Source organism: Atractosteus spatula, chromosome 2 (genome assembly GCF_055471065.1).
Source record: "Atractosteus spatula isolate fAtrSpa1 chromosome 2, fAtrSpa1.hap1, whole genome shotgun sequence".
NCBI lineage: Eukaryota > Metazoa > Chordata > Actinopteri > Semionotiformes > Lepisosteidae > Atractosteus > Atractosteus spatula.
The window spans coordinates 66324088-66347171 of record NC_142707.1 but is presented as its reverse complement, the minus strand read 5'-3'; the positions used below and the strand labels follow the sequence as shown (position 1 = coordinate 66347171).

The 23084-nt window shown below is 35.2% G+C and overlaps 1 protein-coding gene across 1 annotated transcript in view; it reads left to right on the top strand.

The window, feature by feature from the left end:
• LOC148840087 (potassium/sodium hyperpolarization-activated cyclic nucleotide-gated channel 1-like) overlaps positions 1 to 23084 on the top strand; it is a 32942-nt gene that overhangs the window by 2864 nt on the left and 6994 nt on the right. Inside the window, exons 4-9 of the mRNA XM_088908907.1 lie at positions 2855 to 2995; positions 4413 to 4574; positions 5886 to 5979; positions 6568 to 6695; positions 8697 to 8843; positions 9275 to 9512. Coding sequence (XP_088765033.1) covers positions 2855 to 2995; positions 4413 to 4574; positions 5886 to 5979; positions 6568 to 6695; positions 8697 to 8843; positions 9275 to 9512 — 910 coding nt within the window. The remainder of the gene's footprint in view (positions 1 to 2854; positions 2996 to 4412; positions 4575 to 5885; positions 5980 to 6567; positions 6696 to 8696; positions 8844 to 9274; positions 9513 to 23084) is intronic.

Sequence of the window (23084 nt, the reverse complement as noted above, 5' to 3'; positions counted from 1 at the left end):
AACCTTAAACAGGTTTGGACAATTCTGTGACTTTCTGCACTAACACATTTCAACCCAGCCAAGTGAAGAAGTTTTGTAAACAAATGCAACAAAGTGATATCTATGGGAATTTTAGTCTCTACTGAGCCTCATGACAGTAATTTATGAGAAGAAAAGGCTGGGTTCAATGGCACCTGGTGTGACATATCATACCACATCAGATAGTAAATTTTAAAGAGATACAGTAACATACTGTTTGTCAAAGTATTCGCCCCCTTGGGATTTTTGTACAATTTGTTGTGTTGCAAACTCACACAGAAATGACTTTTTATGGGGGTTTTTGTCACCGATCTACAAAAATTCCCATATAATGTCAACATACTGTAGAATGAAAGTTCTGGATACTTTTAACACTTCAGGGAACACTGAAATGTCTTGATTTGATAAGTATTCACTCCCTCTGCTATGATGAAGCAGAAACTCTACCATGAATACCAAGGAACTACAGTAGCCATACAACTCTGTCATAGAGTTGTGAGGAGCCGTTAATCTGGGGAGGAGTATGAAAACACATCTGGGGTGTTGAAAGTTTCCTGGAGCACGGTGGGATACGACATTAGGCAATGGAAAGAATACAGAACCATCCAGACGCTTCCTAGAGCAGGCTGTCCTTCTAAACGAGAAAGTCCTTGGTCATTCCAACAGGACAGCAACCACAAGCAGACAGCCGAAGTAACACTGGACTGGCTTCAGAATGAGAAGATGAATTTCCTTGAGTGGCCCGGCCAAAGCCCAGACTTGAATCCAACTGGGAGTTTGTGAAAGGAATAGAAGATTGCGGTTTGCCGCATTCAAGAGCCTTACACGTAATGCAGTGCCAAGGCAAACCCAAAGCTGCAGGCCAGTTTAAAATATCCGCCAATATTTCCCACCCGACGTGACAGAGTTTGAGCAAATCTGCAGGGAAGGATGGGCAAAAACCTCCTGATCCAGAGGTGCAAAGCTGATACAGACAAACCCCAGAGCACTCAAACCTGTCACTGCTGCAAAAGGTGCTTCTATGAGGTTTTCACTTAAGGAGGCGAATACTTCAGTGAACAAGATAATTTCTGGTTTTCATCATTTTTTCTTATACAATTTGTTGAGTATGTAGTGTGAAAGGAAATAATCAATTTCAATTAAAGATTCTGATGGTCACAGCTATTTGCAGTTGTGTCAGGGAGGGTGAATATTTTCTGACTGCACTATAGCTGTTTCTTAAATATTAACTTGCCTATGATCCATTACACACAAACCCAACCTTTTGTTTGTAGCCTTTTTTGTTTATTCTAACATATAATAATAATAATTGCTTACACTTATATAGCACATTTCTGGACACTCTACCCAAAGCGCTTTACAGGTAATGGGGATCCCCTTCACCACTACCCCACCTGGATGATGCTACGGCAGCCATAGTGCGCCAAAACACTCACCACACATCAGCTATCACTGGGGAGGAGAGCAGAGTGATGAAGCCAATTCATAGAGGGGGATTATTAGGAGGCCATAATTGGTAAAGGCCAATGGGAATTTTGGCCCTACTCCTTTCGAGAAACGCCTTGGGATTTTTAATTACCACAGAGAGTCAGGACCTCAGTTTTACATCTCAGCTGAAGGACAGTGCCTGTTTTCAGTATAGTGTCCCCATCACTATACTGGGGCATTAGGACCCACATGGACCACAGGGTGAGCACCCCCTGCTGGCCCCACTAACACCTCTTCCAGTAGCAACCTTAGTTTTCCCAGGAGGTGTCCCATCCAGGTACTGGCCAGGCTCACACGTGCTGAGCTTCAGTGAGCTGCCAGTTGTGAGTTGCAGAGTTATATGGCTGCTGGCTTGAGTGGAACACTAAATGAATTAAGTTCCTTCTGTCCAGTCTAATAAGGCTAACAGTGCCCTAAATGGTAAAATGGTAAAAAAAAAAAAGAATTTTCCTAAAGGCTAAAATAGAAACGCTGGCATACTGCATATAGTATACTGTATATTGAAGGGTCACAGCAGATGATATGTGTTAATGTACTCTACACCAGAAAATTCCATACTTTTCTTGAGAAAAAACAATTTAATGTTATTTAATGTATAGGTTAATATACAATCTGGATTTTCATTGATGTAAATGTTTGCAAAGTTTTATGTTTCTGAAATTAAGCTGTTAGGGATCTCATGATATTAATAATTTGTTGTTTGTACCTTTTCATGATTTCCAACATATACTCAAAAATGTTGTTAAAGTTAGTTATCAAATGTTCTTATATTTTTTGCAACAAAAATTTGATTGACAAGGCATTAAGAATTATTTTTGTACTAGCATGAAATTAAATGGGTTTTTTTGCTTAGTAAGGTTCTGTTTTGGGAATATTTTTATTAAATAAGAGGGTGTATAACAAACTGATTAGATCTGTACATTTTGTAAATCATATTTACTTTAAGCAGCGTTGTGCATGGATGGTTTAAAAAAGTTTAATATTTACAACGCTGCTGTTTCTAAAACCTGCTTTTAGATATCTTAGTAGTACACAAGAATACAAAGATCATTAAAATTATTCCAATTTAAATGAATATCTGGGGCACATTTGACCTCTCACCTTATTAACATAAAAGGTGTCATAGAAAAGAGATGGATTTTTAAATTTGGAGTTAAGGTTTCTAACTGCGCACTATTTTAGAGGCTTTTTTGTGGATTCTTAAAGCACCCTTTAAATGCATGATCACATAAATGTAATAATCATATTCTAAACAAGAGGTTTTGCTTAAGGTTCAGTAAAGTTTTTCTTATAGATGTAAGGCAATGCATATTTATTGGAATAATACATTATTTTGCTTTGTTTTAAGGCTGCAGGTGCCATTTACACAAAACCATCTGAATATGGTGGCGTTCGAATGATGCGAATGCTCAAGCTGACAAGGGTATTCAGCTTATTACGTTTGTTCCGCTTTTCAAGACTGCTTCGTTATGCTCGTTACTGGGAAGAGGCAAGTAGCCCTTTTTATCTTTTTAACTTTTTTTGCTGCATAGAAAATGCCAGCCCCTGCATTAAAATAAAGGTATAATCCATATCCATAAACCATAATCCTATGGTGTCCCATTTTATGAAATAGTAAATGGAGGCATTCACATTGTTCATAAATATTTTAATGAAAACTTGAATGCTCAAACTAAAGACCACTAAGGGGAAGATAAGTTATAGAAAAGGTCAGCAAAAACTAAAATGAAAAAAATGAAATATGTTGGTTGCAGTATGTTGTCTGAAGCAGGATTTTCTCTACAATTTGCCACATGTACTTTGCTCCATGCACAATATGTTCCCATCAGTCTTGACAATCTCCCCAGGCCTTGCTAATGAGGAACAGGAATAATGCTGCCACTGCTGTGCTTGACAGTAAGGAAGGTGTTGACTATGGTGGGTTTGTGTCAGATGTAATGCTTTGCATTTAGACCAAAAAATAAGATTTTGCCTTATCTGACACCTTTTGCCACATATTTTACGGTACCACATGCAGTAGATGCTTTGTTGCATACCTAACAGGATTTGGCAATTTGTTTTTCAATTGCATAAAATCCAGTCTTGGTGGAGTTACTGGGATATTTTTGACCCATGAATATTTTCTCCCATCTCAGTGACTGAACACTGTCTGCCTCACTGTTGCACATCCAACCAATTTCCTCCTTGTCTAGCTGCTCAATTGGTATGGAAAGCTGATATAGGCAGTGTCTGGGTGCCTTCCACATCTTCATGATCTACTGTACTTCATTGTATTCAAATCAGTTTTAATATTAATATTAATTTAATACATCTGTGAAACGTTTCTAATGCTCTTCTTCTGATATATTCCTTTATGGAATTTTATCCCTAGTTGTTTTGAAAGCTCTTTGCTCTTAATAGTTGAATTGTTAATTGAAATTCACTAACTGACTGAGGGATCTTATAGAGATGTAATTATTCTGAAATCAAATGAACCACTATCATTGCACACAGAGTCCACTCAGCAAATTGTGTGGCTTATTAACATAATGTTGTGCACCTAAATTACTTTAGGTTTGCCACAGCTAAGGGCTTGTATACTATTGCAATCATTATTTTACCAGTTTTCTTTTATATTATATATTTGCTCTTGTTTTTGTTTTTCATGTGTGGAGTAGATTATGTGTATTTAAAAAATTAATGCTATTTCAAAGTGTCATGACTACAAACTTTAAATGTAAAGTCTGCAAGGCTCTGAATACTTTGCAAGGTACTGACTATACCATTAATAGCTTCAAAAACAATCATCAAAGTTGTACTGCTATAAGTTAAAAAAGAACCATTTACGTACATTATGTAAGAAATATGCATATCCTGATCAGTAAGTGTTTTTGCTGAAGAGAGTACTGTTTTCCTGTCTATCATAGGTTCATGGCTGGAATGTGGGTGGAATAGCTGTAGCTCTGCACTTCAGCTACATGCTTCTGATCATTGTTTTGTTGTGTCACTGGAATGCCTGTATTCAGTTTCTGGTTGCTATGCTGATGGAATTCCCTGAGAATAGCTGGGTGACAATTGATGGGCTAGTGGTAAAGTTACACATTTTTTTTTCAAAATGTTCAATATGTATAAGTGTTGCAAAAGTATACAAATAGAACAATCAGAACCACTAAGAATTCAAGAGAAAACATGGAAATTGTCAGTTTAAGTGCTGTTTAAGTTTGGGATGATTTAGAGATAAAATGATTTTGATTATGTTATAGGCTATGCCAATGTAATCTATGGATTTTTAATTAAATCTAATATAGATATAAAAATAAATTAGCTTTTTATGTATATCTTGTGATACAATATATGTTGAACTACTTTCAGTTATTTATTGGAATGCATAATAGACGGAAATATTAAAGGTCATCTTGTAGGATATTTAGAAAGTCTTTATATTTAGGAATTTCTTGAAGTAACAGTGTTAAATAATAAGGAAAATAAATTGTACATATTCAATGAATCCAAGCAGAGGCCAACCACCTGATATTGGATAGAAATGCTTTTCTATGTCAGCCAGTCCATCCATTCACTGACAAACATTGGCTAATGGTTACTTACAGTTGATACTCTCATTTACACATCGCTAACTTAAACTGACAATAGTGCAGATATTGCACTTTTCTTCGGGTTTGGCATTCTGCACCTTTCAAACTGAAGTTCATCCCTGTTTATCAGACCTTGTGTTGTCTATCAGGATCGGCACTATCAGTTTAACAGTATCACCAGCCATTGTGGAATAGCACTCACCACTATCAAAACCCTAGATCGGCATTTCTGTAAAACTGCGTATCTGAATAAACCAACTGAAGCTTGCACTAGTGGTTTTATGCAGTTCCGTTAGTCTCTGCCGGGGGTCTGCGAGCCTTGTCCAGCCTGTTTTTCCCTCTGTAGGGCAAATTACGCTAAATAAATTCCTCCGTCTATATGCCACATTAACAAGGATTTAACCACTTTAAAGATAAGGTTATCTTAATGTTGTCATATGTACAGTGCATGCACTATGAACACGGTTTCGTTGTGTCTTCACACCTAATGTGACATTACTAAATTTAATATGATTTGACACCAATTTTATTAGATTTACAAAGCATCTGTTGCATAATTTCAGATAGCATGAAGACTGTAGAGAGATTATGGACTTTTGCACTGTATTCGACATACGTAGAGTAGTAGGTAGACTAGGATCCTAGGTGATGCAAGTAGATACATTTTTATACGTTTTCAAGCCTTCCATCCTGCTATTGTGAAACCAATAATGTGGTTTAAAAATAAAAACAGAAAGATGTGTTCTTTGGACACTTTTTAATTATTGTTTTTTAAAGGTAGATCTATTTTGTTATATATTCAAACAGGACAAGCCCATCGGCCTGCAGTATTCCAAGGCCATGTTTCGTGCCTTGTGTCACATGATGACTCTTAATTATGGATCTGTTGGAATTCCAAGAGGTAGACGAGCAAACTGTTTAAATATCAGGAATCTTTTCATTGTTTTCTAGTAAACTGGTAAATCTGCATTATAAGGGACATACAGATATACATTTGGTTTGATGGCAAAAATACAAGACTACATATGTACAGCCTAAATATGTACTATTCTATAACATTCAGGAATTATTTAGGAATTAAATTTAAGCTAATTGCATAAATCACAATTGACAAGTGTACTTTAGAGGACGGTTAAATGATAGGAATTTTATTTTGTCTAAATCTTGTTTTACCAATTAATTAACTGTACATATCATTTCTACATATTTTGTATTTCACATTAAATTGTACAGATGTGTTTTTTCATCCTTACTTGGTAATCTATACTGAGTTTAATAAAAATCCTAACATTTCATAATAAAGTGATGAGCTTAAAATTTAATAGTACTTTTATCAATTCAAATCTCAATTGATTATCATTGCCAATGTCTGATATTATTTTAAGCTCATTTTTTGCTGTAAGAAACACCTGTGGTGTCATAAAAGACAATTGAACTTTAAAGGTCTTTGCCATCTTATTTTGCTCCCTTGTTTTTTCATTGCTTCTAGGGATTTCGGAAGTTTGGGTTGTTATTTTCAGCATGCTGGTTGGAGCTGTTATGTATACTCTAGTCCTTGCCAGACTTACCTCACTAGTGACACATTCTGCGGCAAGTGAGAGAGTGTTTGATAGCAAGGTATGAAAATCATTTCTGATTGTAATACAGAAAAGTAAATAGTCTTATACAAGACGGTACTTTTGTTTCAAGTCATATTCAGATCAAACTCTAAAAATTAAATTGACAGGTAACATTTTTCAATACTGTTATTAACTGACATTTTTAAACTCCTGGAGATAATCATTCTCTCTTTTGGTTAAGTGTTCATAATACAACTGTTCTAATTGTAGCATAGAAAGTTTATGCTTTATCTGGGTTTTTATAATTAAAATATCAAGAACAATGTCATGTTCTTTTTGAAATAGTGTGATTCTCTCAGATTTAAAATTTTATGTGCAATTAGTTTAACATAACAATGATAAATAGGTAACTTAATAGATTAGAAATGACAGTGCTTTAAAAAGGCTTTGTCTGTTGAGTTTCTTTGGGTGAAATTCTAGATTATCCCATTACTTTTATTGCATATACAGTATATAGTGCAGTATATTTTAATTCATCTTTTGATATTTTAAGTCATTTTACATCTTTTAAAAGTCTGTTCTTGATAGAATCTAGCCTGATGGATGAGTTGAGTTCCCTGTGATTCAGAGCTGTGCTGTTAGTTTTACTGGATGTAATACTGAAATATTGTTCAACATGTACATCTTTAAAATATTTTTCTTTTGAAAAAGTTTTTAAAACTGTATAGCTGTTTTTTGTATGAAAATGGACACTGAACAGTTCTCTGAAAAAATAATACTGTAGCAGAGGAAGGAAACCTTGCCCAAAATATTCCATTGTGTTCCAGCATTTTGTCTTTGTTCCATTTAATGTTTAATTACACAGACGATCTTCAGCAGCAAGGTCACATTAGTAATTAAAGGTTCATTTAGTGCATTTTCTTTCTATCTTGGTCCTTGAGGATTGGGGGAAAAAGGTGATTTACTGAATTGGAGTGGTTGGATTGAAGTCCTGAAATTACATACTATAGGATGTAATTACCAATGTGACCAAGTCTTAGCCTCTGCTCAAGTTTTTACAGTAGCACCATTTATTTTGCATAAAGGTCAACAAAAATGAACATTGTCAGCTCATGTCTTAATACATTATACAGCACACATAATATAAACTAGAGGGCAGTATTTATTTACTATTGAATCAGAACTGAATACTTATACATGTTATACAGTACTTAATAACCCACATTTTTTAATGCAACATATTTTTTGTTTAAAAGGAAAAAATATTTCTATCTCTGGGGGATATTGATAGGAGCAGATTTTCCATTAAGGCTATCATAATTAGTGGATGTATTTTAATAAGGAAAGCCGTTTGCTATATTATTCAATAACTTCTGAATAACATTTTGTTGCTTTATTTAATAATGACACGTATTTTATGAAAACCCTGTTTGTACAGTATATACAGTACAAATAAATGAGAAATTGTATATGGCTAATAAAGTGATCTTATCTAAATATAGTTTTGTTACATTTCTCTATGTTTTTAAAAATAAATACATTCTAAAATAGATGTTCACGTTTTGTCTCTTGGGATAGAAAATTAAATTCTTAGCACAGTGAAAGAAAACAGTTTTAACTACCATAAGATGTGTGATTCAGTAGGGATATGTCAGCATTTTCTTCTTAAATGCGTATCTTCTTAAACTAAATATGATCACCTGTCTAGCATAACAAATACAGTGTGCTGAATTGTGTTGTGATCTCTTAACACAGTATAATGTTAACAAGGATCTTGGCATAGAATTTGATTTATTGTTAAAAATAATATTTTCCCTAGATTTCTAGGGGCAGGTTTAAAATGATAGCAGGTACTGTATATCATCATTGTTTGATTTCTTCAGGTTGTCAAAGGGATTATCTTGTCATTTGTGGTCATATATACAGTATTTCCTCCATCAAACTAACCCTTTCAGTCAAAATGTACAGTATAAGATTCCACCACTGATGCAGGGAAACACATCAGAAATGATTCCTCACTTTAAAAATAAATGTACTGAAATTATTTTTTTATGCCTAGTACAATGAAGTTAAGGAGTACATGCGCCACCACCATTTACCAAGTAAACTCCGAAATCGGATAATGGATTATTTAGAAAACAGATATCAAGGAAAATGGTTTGATGAAGAGACTATTCTTAAGGAGCTCTCAGAACCTCTCAGACAGGTATAATGAGAAATGTTAAAAAGAAGTATACTAACATTAAAAATAAAGCTTATTTATTTTTCTAATCATGTTTTAGCAGGATTAATGTTTCTGTAAGTACTCATTAATCATAAAATTTTTTAAAATAATCACTACGTTAAAGATGTAGAGGTATCATCAAGAGTTCAATGAAGAATGGAAGATTTATTTATATACATTAAGTATGTATACATCGCTTTTCCTTAGCTCTTGGTTCAAGTTCATTACTCCTGTCTTGTTGGCTATAGTGTTAGCGATACCAATTTCTACATCTCAGGTTAAAGGTAGTTTTTAACACAGAGTTGTGTATAATTTGAGATAGTGGTGTAATGTCTTGACAGAAATAAACAATGCTGAATTTATTTTAGTAGTTTTCTTCTCAGTTATTTTCGTTCTTATCTTCTCTTTAACAGGAAATAGTCAGTTACAACTGCCAGAGCCTTGTGTCTAACATGCCGGTTTTTAAAGATGCGGACCCACATTTCATCACAGCCCTGCTTGAAGTGTTACAGTTTGAAATGTATGAAACTGGAGATGATATAATACGGAAGGGTGCTTTTGGAGACTGTATGTATTTCATTGACAGAGGTACAGTGCTGGTGGAGGCTCCGAATCTTCAGCAGAAACTGACAGATGGTGCTTTTTTCGGAGGTAATTAGAAGTTTTTGATTAATGCACCTTTGAAAGGTTTTTATGTAGTAAAACTTGTCAAAAGGCCAGGTGTGGCAGTTTCAATAAGAAGTGTTATAACCAGGATGTTCCTGGGTTTATTTCTGGCTCTTTGTGATAGTGGGTGATAATCTGAGCAAATTACTTATCCACCTTCTGCTCAGTTTTTGGAACAAGATGTAAAACTGAAATCTTGTTGTAGGTAACTCTGGCAACTCCAGCTGATTATGCTTTTCACCTCCTGTCTCTTTACTAGGGAAAAGAGAATTTTAGCTCAATACATGGTATTTTAGACAGCTAAAAGTAAATTACTTTTCATTTTTATAAGGCAAACATCAATGCACAACTTTGAAAGAAAATATATACCCGCATATATTTTAGCAGTATGGACATAAGTGGTCATGTATGGTGAATACCATATTAGGCAGTCTTTAAATTTATTATTTTTTAAACATGAATGAGACTTTGTAAAATTATATAATTTCTTTGCTTTTATGGTTTTGTTTGTTTGCAATGGTTCTTACAAAGTCATTATTTCAATACATACAAAAAATTCTATGAAGATATGTTTATGGACTTTATCTGCTTTATAAGAATCAAAGTATAAGACTGCCATCTACTGAACATTTAAAGCTATTTTCAGAAATCATTTTAGACTAGTTGATCATTAAGAATGTTTTGCAATTACTTGAAGCAGCATTTTAAAAAAATGTCTTTATTTCTAAATCAGATATTTTAAGACATTTTTGTAAGCCTTCAAACATTTTTTAAAATACATTAATATTTTACCAAACCAGATTTTGAGGAAACTTTGTCGATATAGGTTTTATTTTTTTCTCGGATGTAAAATAATGTAATAAATTTGTACCAATTAATTAATACTGAAGACATACAGTGGCTATCAAAAGTATACCCCCCCCCCCCCCCAATGGACTTTTCACATTTTATTGTATTTCAATATGGAATCATAATGGATTTATTTAGGATTTTTTGCCATTGATCAACACAAAACACTATATAAACTCAAAGTAAAAACAAAATTATATGGATCCTCCTAAATTAAATATAAATATAAAATAGAACATAATTGATTGTATCAGTATTTACCCCTTTCAAGTCACTATTTGGTTGAGGCACCTTTGGCAAAAATGGAGAAGCTATGAGTCTTCTTTGATGGGTCACAACCAACTTTGCATGTCTGGACACTGCAAACGTGCTCAGTGCTTAGGCCTTAGTGTTGAGGCCAAAATGGTCAACATTTAATGGATTTTTTTTACGTTGGCTTTTGTTTTGCCACTATCCCATGATGCTCAGATTAGTGAAGCACCCATGCAATTTTTGTTGGATACACAGTAAGCTGTATTTCCATCTAAGCTGTAGAGGACTGTATTTCTGTTAAAAGTGTCATAGGTTTGTTATTGGCCTCCCAGACTAGTGCCCTTCTCACCTGGATACTCAGTTTTTGAGTCCCTGTTCTATGCAAATTCACAGTTTTGCAAATATTTCTCCATTTATTTATCATTGACTTTGCTGTGCTTTTGGACATATTCAGTATCGTGGAATTTTTTAAATAATCTTCCACTTTGTCTTCATGATGCAGTTTTTGATGGGAGCTGTACCAATCAACTGTGAGACCTCCTAGAGATAGATGTAATTAACCGGAGCACATGTGAAAACCTTAATTGCACACAGGTAGGCTCCATTCGATGTATTATGCGGCTTCTAAGGACAACTAGTTACACCAGAGCTTTTTAAGTTGTATTATAGCAAAGGGGGTGAATACTTATGCAGTTATTTTTTGTTTTATATTTAGGAGGATCTGTAGAATTTTGTTTTCACTTTTATAGAGGGCACTTTTATACACTGTTATAGAGTATTTTGTGTCAATCAATTGCAAAAAATCCAAATTACAGTAAAAACATTATGATTCTATATTGTAACACAGTAAAACATGATGAAGTCCAAGGGAGGTAAATACTTTTGATAGCCACTATAAATTTATAAAAATGTACAGTATGAAAGTTTTCAATCGAGAGGAGGCCACTTGGCCAATCTTTGCTATTTGGTTTCTAAGTAGTTTAATGATTCAAGAATTCCAACAACCTGTTTTATTTAAACGGCATCTCAGGTGAGAAACAATGGTAGCTTGGGATCTGGTGCACCGAAAACTGAAGCTGAGCATAATATGCGCTTCAGGGTGTTGAAGACCTGCTGTCTTTTCTTCATCTGTCGAACGCAATGCCTTTCCTGGTAAGAGATGGAGGCAAAGTCAGTCACAAAGAGGCAGTTGTAAGACGTCAGTCCAAGAAAGACCTTCGGCAGGCTCAATTTCAATTATATGAACCAGCCTTGCACTGCACTCACCCTGTTCTTGTCTGTGGCACCCCGTTTTCCACTTAAGCGATGACCCAGATATGAGATTTCCTACTGTAACAGGTGGCACTTCTTCAAGTGCAACTTGAGGCTAGAAGCTGATTCTTTCCAGGACCAGGGAGTGGGCTTAAGGAACACTGTCGAAATAGAGGAAGATAGAGGAGTTAATTTGCCTTATGTACTGTACATGTGCAATGGGATTCTTATTTGTGCCACTCTCTCAGGACATGCACAGTACAACAAGCAACACAGTACAACACATACCACCAGATGCAGATGGAGTTGCACAATGTAAACAGCACAAAAATAGTAAATAATAAATACTGACAGTACATTAGGAAAAGAACAAAAAATACCTGATGGCCAAGTCAGGGGCAGAGTGCAGAGGTGTGTTGGATTCTGAGGCACTGCATAATTAGCTGTTAAGGATGCACACTGCAATAGGGAAGAAGCTGTTCTTAAATCTAATGATGTAAGTCCATGATGTAATGGTGTTGTACCGCTTGCCAGAGTGCAGGGGGAGACCAGTTTGTGGCTGGGATGCTTGGGATCCTGAATGATAGATTGAACTTTATTGAGATAGTGGATCCTGTTATCTACTGTGCTGTTGCCACAACCCTTTGTAGAGCGTCTTTGTCATGTATAGTAGCATTGCATACCATACAGTGATGTCACTAGTGAGGACACTTTCTATGGTGCTGCAGTAAAAGTTCATGAGTTGCTGCTTCCCCATACTGCATTTCTTTTGGCACGGCAGAAGGTGAAAGTGCTTTTGTGCCTTTTTTAGAGTGGCTACAGTGTTCTGAGACCAAGCCAAGTTGGCAAAGATCTACAGTTCAAGGAATCTGAAGCAGCTGACAGTTTCCACTGTTGTGCCCTTGATGCTGATTGGGGTGTGTCTCCCTCTGGGTCTCCTGAAGTCCACAATGAGTTCTTTTGTCTTGGTGACATTCAGGGCCAGATTGTTGTCAAGGCACCATCTTGTAACATGCTCAACCTCACATCTGTATACGGACTTGGATACTGATCAGCTTGATTACTGTGGTGTCATCAGCAAATTAACAATGTTGTTGCTTTTTTAAGTGGCTGTACAGTCATAGGTGAACAAGGAGTACAGCCTAGGGCTGAGACAGCAGCCTTGGGGAGCTCCAATGTTTAGGATCACTGTGGAGGAGATATTGTTGGCAATTATCACCACCTGAGGTCTGCCCATTAGGAAATCCAGTATGTGGTAAAGGCCAAGCTGTAATCTATAAACAGCATCCTAATATAGGTGCCCTGCTTGTCTAAATGTTCTAGGCCAGTACGTAGTGTTAGAGATATGGCATCATCAACTGACCTATTTGAGTGGTAAGCAAACTGAAACGTGTCGAGAGAGTCTGGGATAGTGCAAATTATATATAACAATACTTGGGTTTTCCCTAGTATTCCCTTGCACTTCATCACTGCTGAAGTGAGTGCCATTGGGTGGTAATCGTTCAAACAAGCTTCCATGGTTTTTTGGGCAGTGTCACAATTGTGGTTTTCTTGTAGCACCCTGGTACAACTGACAGGGACAGAGAGAGGTTAAAAAATATTTGTATATACAATAGATAACTGACCTGCACAGGTGCTAACATAAGGACACAAGGGGAGACACCATCTGGGCCAGGTGCTTTGCGGATTGTCACTCTCTTAAAGGTTGTACAAACTCATGTTTAGAGAGCTGTAACATGAAGTCCTCTGGTTCACTAGGAACCTTGATAGTGGTCTCAGTGTTCTGAGCCTCTCAGTAAGAGTGAAAGATGTTCAGCTCATCTGTTAGAGATGCAGCAGTGGAGGCAATACCATTGGTATTGCCTTTATAGTTCGTGATAGTCTGCAAGCCTTGCCACATGCGCCTCAAGTCTCCCTGAAGCTGTTTTGCTACTTTGATTAATTTCTCCAGGTCCTACTTTGAGTTGTTTATATAACTCTCTATGCCCTGATTAAAAGGTAGCAGTCTACACTTCAAGTTTGCAGTAAATGTCTTTGTTCATCCAGTGCTCCTGATTGGGGTATATCCGGATCTTCCTGGTAGGAATACAGTACATCTGTCTATTGTTATGCCGTGCCCATAGATGGAAATTAGGGCACAGTGAATTGATAATTGCCAGAGTGGGTTCAGCAGTAGAGATTTGATGGGTTATAGAATAATTAATAAAGTAATGAGGGGAATTAGAATGGGAGGAGTCCTAGGGAATTCCGGAGAAGTCCTGGAAGAAGTCCTGGAAAAGATCTGGGGGGAAATCCTGAGAAAAACCTGGAATAAACCTAAGAAAAGCCTGGAAAAACCAGCAACTGCACTCACTAGTGTGACTCAATGTCTGAGCCCTGAAGAATGATCCCTCAGGGCTTAAATAGTCTGTGATGTTCCCTTAACTCCCTGATCTCGTTTGAGATGGTCCTGACGAGCTCCTTCCACGTGAGGAATGTGGTACGGGTGCACTGGAGCTCGTCAGGGCATCACATCTACACAGTAATTGAGGTAGGATGTGACCACCTCTGTATACCCATTCAGATCACTGGAAGAATCTTTGAATATACACCAGCCATTTCAAAGAAGTTTACGAGTTCCTGCTTGGCAGCGTCGGACCTGCACTGCATGGTCTTTACTGCAGGTGGCATGCTCTTTAGTTTCTGTTTGTAAACAGGAAGAAGGAGCACGGAGGCGTGGTCAGATTTTCTGAAATGGACGTATCAGTCCTTCAGAGTGACAATTTAGGTTTTGGTAGTCCAGGTAGAAACACTAGGTGCTGTCCTTTTTGGGGATGATCACAATGGATGACTTTCAAGGACAGCAAATATATTGGAATTACTGAAGGAACTTCCAGAGATGCTCTCCTTGTTCACTTGTCAGGTGAAACACTTTTGTTGTAGCACAAATGTATTTGTACAATGAAGAAAATGGTGTTAAAAAATACTTTTGTTGTAGTAAACATTTGGAGAAATGAGCATCTATAGGGGTCAGTGAATATACTGCAGCTGTTCATTTACTGTACTGTTGCCTGTTATTGAATGAGATGCTCTAAAATATTTGTTTCAACAGAACAAAGATTTACCTAGTGAACAATAATCACAGCTATGATATTTTAAACTACAGTTAATAATACTAAAAATATCCCATACTCTGATGGTAATGAGTATGTTTTGCTAAATTGGCACACAATTTGCTAAATTGATTGCATTTTAAAAGGATTAATTTTGCTGTAAAATAAAAACCAAAAACAAAAGTGCTGCAAATACTATGTAATGGTTGTGCCTAGTATTTAGATTTTTTTGTGGTATGTATGTTCTGCTTGAAGTACAGTACATTAAAATCATACCAGGTCTACCATAACAAGTGAATTTGATACTTTCATCTGTTTTTGTTAAATACCTTAAGACTATGAAGACTATAAGGCTTTTGAAAGCCAGAGAAGAGCTATATATTAAGACAAACTAAAAACATACATAAATACATGATTTTATAGCTTTGGAAAACAAAGACATTTTAAATTTTATTTCTGTAAATGCTTGTTGAATTGACTTGTCTTTATGCCACTCTAATGCATTTTTGTACTTAATAGTTTGCAGTTAAATGCAGATAGCCTAAATATTGCCTATACAGTATAATGCAGATATTTTAAATGCTAAAGCAACATACGGCGGCACTATAAATTAAGAAAGAATGGCCTATCTAACATGTAATAGAGTGTTCACAGTTTATAGTTTATCTAAGGATTACTTTTTTCAATATTGGGGGTCATTTTTTGCACTTTTTGCACACAAAAATGTTAATGAAATGTACAGTAAAAACTTCTTGTGACAATGTATTATTCTAAAAGTATTCTAAAGGTTATATGGATGATAGAAATTGTGTTCAATGAATATTCCAGGTAATTAATATACCAGATCTGACATTTAGCTTCTTTCACCCATAAAAGTGTTTCATTTTGAGCATTCAAGTTTCACAAAAATTAAAAATATTTACATTAAAAATAAGCATACATAATTTGTAATTCAACAAATGGAACATCATTTGAACGGGGTGAACATTTTTACAAGGCCCTGTAAAATACATATATAATAAAAAAATATATATATATAATTGTCTACTTTTGTAATTCCAACCTGAGTTGACAATTAAACATTTAACCTAATTATTAATTCTTAATTATTTCTTATTTACAATAATATAAGATTTATCTTAAGGTCTTCTAAGTTAGTTACATATAAAAACATTAGAGCCTGGTTAGAGTTGCCCTATTGCAATTAAGTAATTAAATAATTAAAACAATTTATGGAACAAAGAGCCTGGATGAAACAAACCAGAAAATGCAGTGCCCTCCAGTTTGAGAACCTTTACTGCACTCAAAGTGTGACTGCTATAAATCACTCATCTTTGTGTACTTTTCTCATTTATGCAATATTTAAAAAACAAAATTCATGTAAAATGTAGTAAGTTTGAAAAATGAAAACACAATAGGATAAGCTCTTTAATGCCATCATACTGAATTAATCGGGAATCTCCTTTGGATTTGTGTTTCTGGGGACTTCTGAGTGGCTTATTTATTAAAGTTGTTGGTTTGGGGACACAGGTTGAGACCTGTGGTTCAGAAATACTAATTCAGGTCCATGATATGCCATTACTGACAGTAGTGGGAATTCCCCAAATCAAAATGTTCATTTGACCAAGCGCCACTGGTATTGTGCAGGTTTGTGTCAAAGAGTGTATCCTAAACCTGCTGCATAGCATTGAGCCCAGTGAAATCCTTTATCTTCCCCTATTGTATACAAAATGAATTACATCTCTGCAGCTTGCTAGTAACCTCTAAGTCTGAAGTGTTGTGTCTGAAAGCCATGTTCTGTCTCCACTAGTGCTTGCACTATGAATAAGAAGGGAGTACAGTAAATGTAACTTGGAAATGTGTAGAGGTCTCATTCTGCCCATGCTAGGATGATTGTCTAAAAGGTGATTTAACAAATGATTCTCCATTTTGGTCAAATGGATGCATGTTTCCAACCCTGTTTCTTTGAAAAAATGATTCATCTGTTCCATGTATGTGTGATTTTGTCCTGGTTTTAATCCAATATTTTAATCCATTTAAAATACATAAAAACCATGAACATGCTCCAAAAAATCTAATGAAACGGGTAATAATCAAAACATTTACTTGTCACACTTGGGGTCTGTTGAACATTTGTCGGGTGAATTGGTGTACCAACATTGTAATGTGTTGCATCCGGGGCTCAGACACTATTTGATTGGCACATGCTTGTCTAGGTTGTACAAAATGAAAGGAACAGATACTTGTCCCATAACACACCGTCTGCAGCCCAGTGCAACATACAGTATGAGATGCAGCTAGCACTGCTTTCCGTAGTAGACCCCCTGCTGATAAGACTTGTTGTTGGCCATTATTAATCAAAATAATGCATTTATTTATGTCATGTCTGCTCAATAAAACATCACTGCACTTGCTATAAAAAGATTGGCATTTTCCCGATAATACCCTGTAGTTTTAAGTGATATGTTTATCCTTTTTTGCATGTTCATGCACACATGCAATTACCTGAAATAAATGATTGCCTTTACTGCATTCATGTATATGCATGCTCAAAATATGCTGATTTGAAGTGCAGGGTTGTCTGTCAAAGACACCTTTATTCTGTCAAGGTGGAATGAGTGACGGCCTATAGAGGCTGAGTCCCACTTTGAAAAGGAAAACTGGGAAACACCTTGATCATCCTTCTGAAGTGCTTCTGGATTCACGGCTCGTTTTGGAACACAGCCAGCCATGGATTGGGACCTATCCATGATTCTGTATGCACTAGGATTCTTAATCATATAACTTGATTTGTTGTGTCAGAGCATCTCATTTCGTTTTTCTGTTTTGACCATATAGCCTTTACTGTTATTGAAGTTTACTGCCTGTATATGAAAAGGGTTTCAGAAAATCGAGCCTTACATTTTCGTTTTGCAGTGTTTGTTTTTATTTTTTTGTGCTGCTAAAAAACATACACACAAGGCTTCAGTTATTGGTTTGATCAGGCAATGCCTGCTCAAGGTACTGTATGTCCTGCAGCACTGTGTTTTAATGTGCCTTTGCATTCCCACGTGATGCTTTTATTTCTGAATCTACATTGAATTATTTACACCTTCAAGGCAGCTGATTGAACTACGCATCAGTCAATTAGCAAATCAGAAATTTTTCTCTGATTCCAATTTAGTGTGGAGTCCTTTGCTCCATTTTTTCCTTTTAGATTTTCACCCTGACAGTGACAAATTACTCCTCTGCTGGCTGAGATTGGAAATTAAAAGCATTTAGAGTTGCTCATGCATTTATGCTAATGAGAAATTCTGATATGATTTGCATGCAAAAGAGGGCAATCTGAAAGCTCATCAGTTTTTTCCAGCTTCTCCATTTTGATGTATTATTTCTTTCTTTTCTCAGTGAAGCAAAATATATATTTAAAGATTCTTCAAAATTGACGTTTTGCGCAAAAAAGTTTTTACCTATCATACATTCTGAAGCTTGATTGTTTGCTAATAAGGGTTGTGTTTGGTTTGAAATCTGGATCCTACATTCATTTGCATGTTGTATATTTATCAAAGCCAGGTTCCGCTGTCTGCTGTGCAGCTCTACAGTTCAGCTCCATTTTAAATGCAGCAAAACGAGGACCGGGGGAAGGACGAGCTCATGGAAGTGTACTCTGACAGCCTCCTTTTACAGATAGTTTCCAAATTAATTCCATCCATATAGAAGAAAATTAATCATCAGAGCTGGCTGCAGACATCCTGCCTCGAGTTTGGTACTGTTGCAGTTAGTCTTATTAAAACATTACCACAGTCCCTTCTGAAGGTCAAAGACATAGGGCAGCAATGGTATGCCCTTGTGTAAATGCCTAGGTATGTACTACTGTATATGTGATATGTCCTTACAAGTAGTATGAAACTGACAAGATTTTAAAATAAATGTTTTAGTATAGGGCAAAGGGTCATGTAGTTCTAGTGGCATCATACTTGTTATCATTTATAAAGTAGGTTGAATAGAAATTGTAATCTTGTCTTAAGTTACTGGTATTTCATCGCATCTTTGGGTAATGATGAGAGGTACTATGTGTATATAACAACATCATGGAAAATACTTTTGATTTAAAGGAAATGGTATTAAAATGTAATTTTCCTTTTGAATTCACTTCAGTTTTGTTTGCTCAATATCTGGAAAAGCTGTAAGAAAGGTTCTTAGAGGACATAGTGTTTTCTAGTTTTTGTTCCTGCCTGGGTTGTCAATTTAACAATTAACCTAATTATTTTACATATTAAATAATGTATTTTCTAATTATATTTTTAAAAGTCTTTTACAGTTGATTTCTCAAAACATTCTGTTCATTAAAGGCTCAGTTACTTATAAAACAACTCAGCCTGTTTAAAAGTATACAGTAGCAATAACGCAGTTAATTAGACTTACAGTACTTATGTTATTGGGACTCTTGATAATTTAATTGATTGGCAGTGGTAATAGTAGGTACTAGTAGTGAAGGATTCAGTTAAGCAGCTGAAGGGTGAGACTGAGGGTGCAGGCTCATATTACCTTAAACTGTATACAATAGATCTGTATTTTATAAAAAAGAAAATCTTAGAACAAGCAATAGGTGCTTATGTAATATTTATTGAAATAAATTATTGTTTTGTACTTTTATGAGTTAGACTGTGTACAAATAGTTAAATCATACCTTAATAGTATGTATTAAGTATGTATGTAAACAATTATATATTTAATGTAGATATATGCATACATATGCAAGCATTGAGAATGATTAGTATAAAAACTTAAAACAAACTCAAACATACACAACACCACTCTGATAATGTACATTACCAAATAAATCTCCATGTGTTAAGAAAACATAAACCCAGAACATTGTTGAACTGGAATTGGATTCATTTTTGGGACAAACTGTAGCTTTATGCACACATGAGATCAAGTCTGGGGAAAGAAAAGAACTCAAAATGCTCCAAAGATCACCATCTCATCTGAGAATCATGGTCTGGCCTGGGCATTCGTAGCCACCTTTGGAACTGTCACAGCCAAGTCAGACTCCAGATTTAATTCTGACTGAGAAGTATTTTGCATTCTGAAGAGAAAGTTGAAGTCATAACACCCTTAGAAGCACTCAAAGCTGCATCAAAGACTTAGCAAAGTGTCTCAAATGATAATGCAAGAGTTTGTTGACTTCAATGGGTCACACAGACTTCATGCAGTTATTGCCTTAAAGCATTATGCAACCATAACCTTTAACACTCTGAAATGTACTTGAAGTGAATGTTTACCAATACGGTCAATTTAAATTAGATTATACACAGAAGATGTTTTTGTTATTTTATGATCATATTTATGCATGGAATTACCCTAAATTAATTGTATATTTCACTGTACTTATCATTCACATTAAAGTCATGATTACAAATACAAATTTCCTGACTATAAATTAAAAAAAACAGATTGACTTTACTTTCCTAATACTTTTGGAGGGAGCTACTGTATATATTATGTGTTTTTATTCAGGAAGTACCCTTGGAATCCAATGCTTTTTTATCCATCACGAGACGATAGATACAAAAATTAACTAATTAATTATAAAGTGTTAAAAAATCACAGTACTTTAGAATTCCGTGTTTTCAGTAATTTGCAATTCACTTTAGAATACAGCTAATTATGTAGCATCTGGAAACTTCACTGTCTGAAATACTGATTGGCCTAGCAGTTTGAAGGATTCTTCATTTTGCAACCTAATTACTTAAAATACCTGATATTTAAATTTTATTTACAATTTAAATAAAGCTCATGAAAGAATACCGTCTTTTGAAAGTAAAAAAAACTTCAATCTCAGAAGTGAAAAACAAAAATTGGAATGTTTTTTAAGCATTGTCACTTAGGCATTTCTTCTTTGTTTAAAATAATTACTGTTTTAGACAAAGGTACTGTAGCATCTTACAACTTATTTATGAAGTAAAACAGGGTTTACTTCACTTAGAAATATTTGTCAGCTTAAATTTCCTTTCATCATCTAAACAATTCAAAGCTCTTCTGAGACTAATTTTGTATTGAATACTAAGATTTTACTTACAGTAGTCTGGTGTACCAAAGTAATCTTTCAGTCACTTATCAGCATTTTTAACTAAACCTAATGAAGGAGCAAAACTAAATTAAATGTTCTAAATATTCTTAAATTGTTTTTACATTGTGATTTCTAATGTGATAATACATTATCTTTATTTTGGTGAACAACATAAGAAGGAACTTCAATATTATCCTGTCGCTACTGTCTGCTCTCATGAAGTGAATACAGAGAGTGCAGCAATTAAAAAACTTGGGACAGCAATTAAAAACCGTAACATTCATTAATGATCATTTGATATGAATTCATTATTGTACACTGAAAAGCATGGTATTGCACTGGCTAACCAATTAAGCTTCTTAATTAAAAACGTCAGTATTAAAAACTAATAATTAAATTGGTGCATTCATTAAGGTTATCACATACTTTTAAAATCAGCCAAAGTTATGTTGACCTCTTCCCTAGTATTTGTATGAAATATTAAAAAAGTACTTTAACAAAAATGTCTGAAGTGAGCTGAATTCAGTTGGACTTTATTTTGGTGAAATATTTTACTTCCCCTTTATGCTTGCAAAGTTGTCTCGCTTCTGCAGCATATGATGCATAGATATTAAAATACTGTCATATACTGTATGCAGTATGTCTTAATGCACTGTAAGGAATCATTACAGATAAAGGAAAAAATATATCTCACTTAATAATAAATTGATTTTTATTAAAGTCTAATTACAAAATGTGAAGAATGTTTGGGTGTTATTTATACAGTAGATGTACAGTACAGTGGTGGAGATCAAAAGCCCAATGTAGACATGCTGTCCATTACCCTGTTTTTTTTGTTGTCCCATCCTTTGTTATTCTAATTCTGTTGGTGTACCATTGAATGTGCTAGGAACCTGAATGAATACAGGGTCTTCACCTGCTTCTTCTCCAGTTAGATGAAGCTAAAATAATTAGACTTTCCTGAAGTATTCTTCGGGAGAGTCAAGAATTTGATGCTCCTGAAGTATTTTCATTAGTAAAGAAATCACTGAGAGAGACTTGTAAAGTCTTTTTTTGTTTTAAAGTGCTTGATGAATGTGAACAGCACCTGTTTACTACGTCACAGGAAATAGTAATTCATTAGATCTGAATTGCTTACTTTATTAGAACCACTCTCTGTGGCATTCCTCTGTTATAAATGTGTATGTGGGTAAGATCATACCAAGGTGTTTTCCTTTTTTGGTACCACATCCTGTTGTTAAAATTCTTATATTTGCATAGAGTGGTCTCACCTTAGGTTTTTTGTAAAATGGTCATTCTCATAGGTGACTGAGATCTCATTAACTGCAACTCTACTTTTATTGTTTCATTCACCTGACCTTACATTTTATCTGTTGCTGTTTAAATATGGTTTTTAAAATACGTACTTTTCAGTATGTTTTAGAATTTCAGAATTGTTTTCCACTATTTCAGAAGAATGCTAATATAACTAGCAGTTACTTTGTACAGTATGTACTGTATGTAAATCTTTTTTTTTTGCTTTCTGTAATGGTACTATGAGTGTCATGGATTTTACAAGAGTAGAGGAGTTCCCAGTTCTGATCCCCTCTGTCCCTTTGGTGTTTTTTTCTAAAGCTGGGTTCGTGGTGGTAGTGATGGGATGTGGGGCAGTGGTGCCTTGATTATTATAAGGATTAAGGTTTTCATTTCTGTTGCTATTGTTTTGTCTCTTCGTTCGTCCTTAACAGCTGCTGTGTCTACTTTATTCATTCAGGACATTATTCATCTCTGGCACAGGATTTAGTCACTGATACCCATGACTAATGTTTCTGTTTTGTCTTAGAACATATGCAGGCTAAATTCTACTACCAAACATCCATGCTGTTTAGAGTTGCTGCGAAGGGAAAAATGTCTGTTGTTGCCATGATACAGTAGTCTCATTTGAAATAACAGGTTGCTTGGAAATTAGCCTACAGCCATCTAAAATGCACAAGGTGTATGTACTGTGGTATCCCGGACAGCATTTTGTCAGGGCGTTTTTATTTTTTAATAATCGGATGCGGGACTGCACTACTCTAC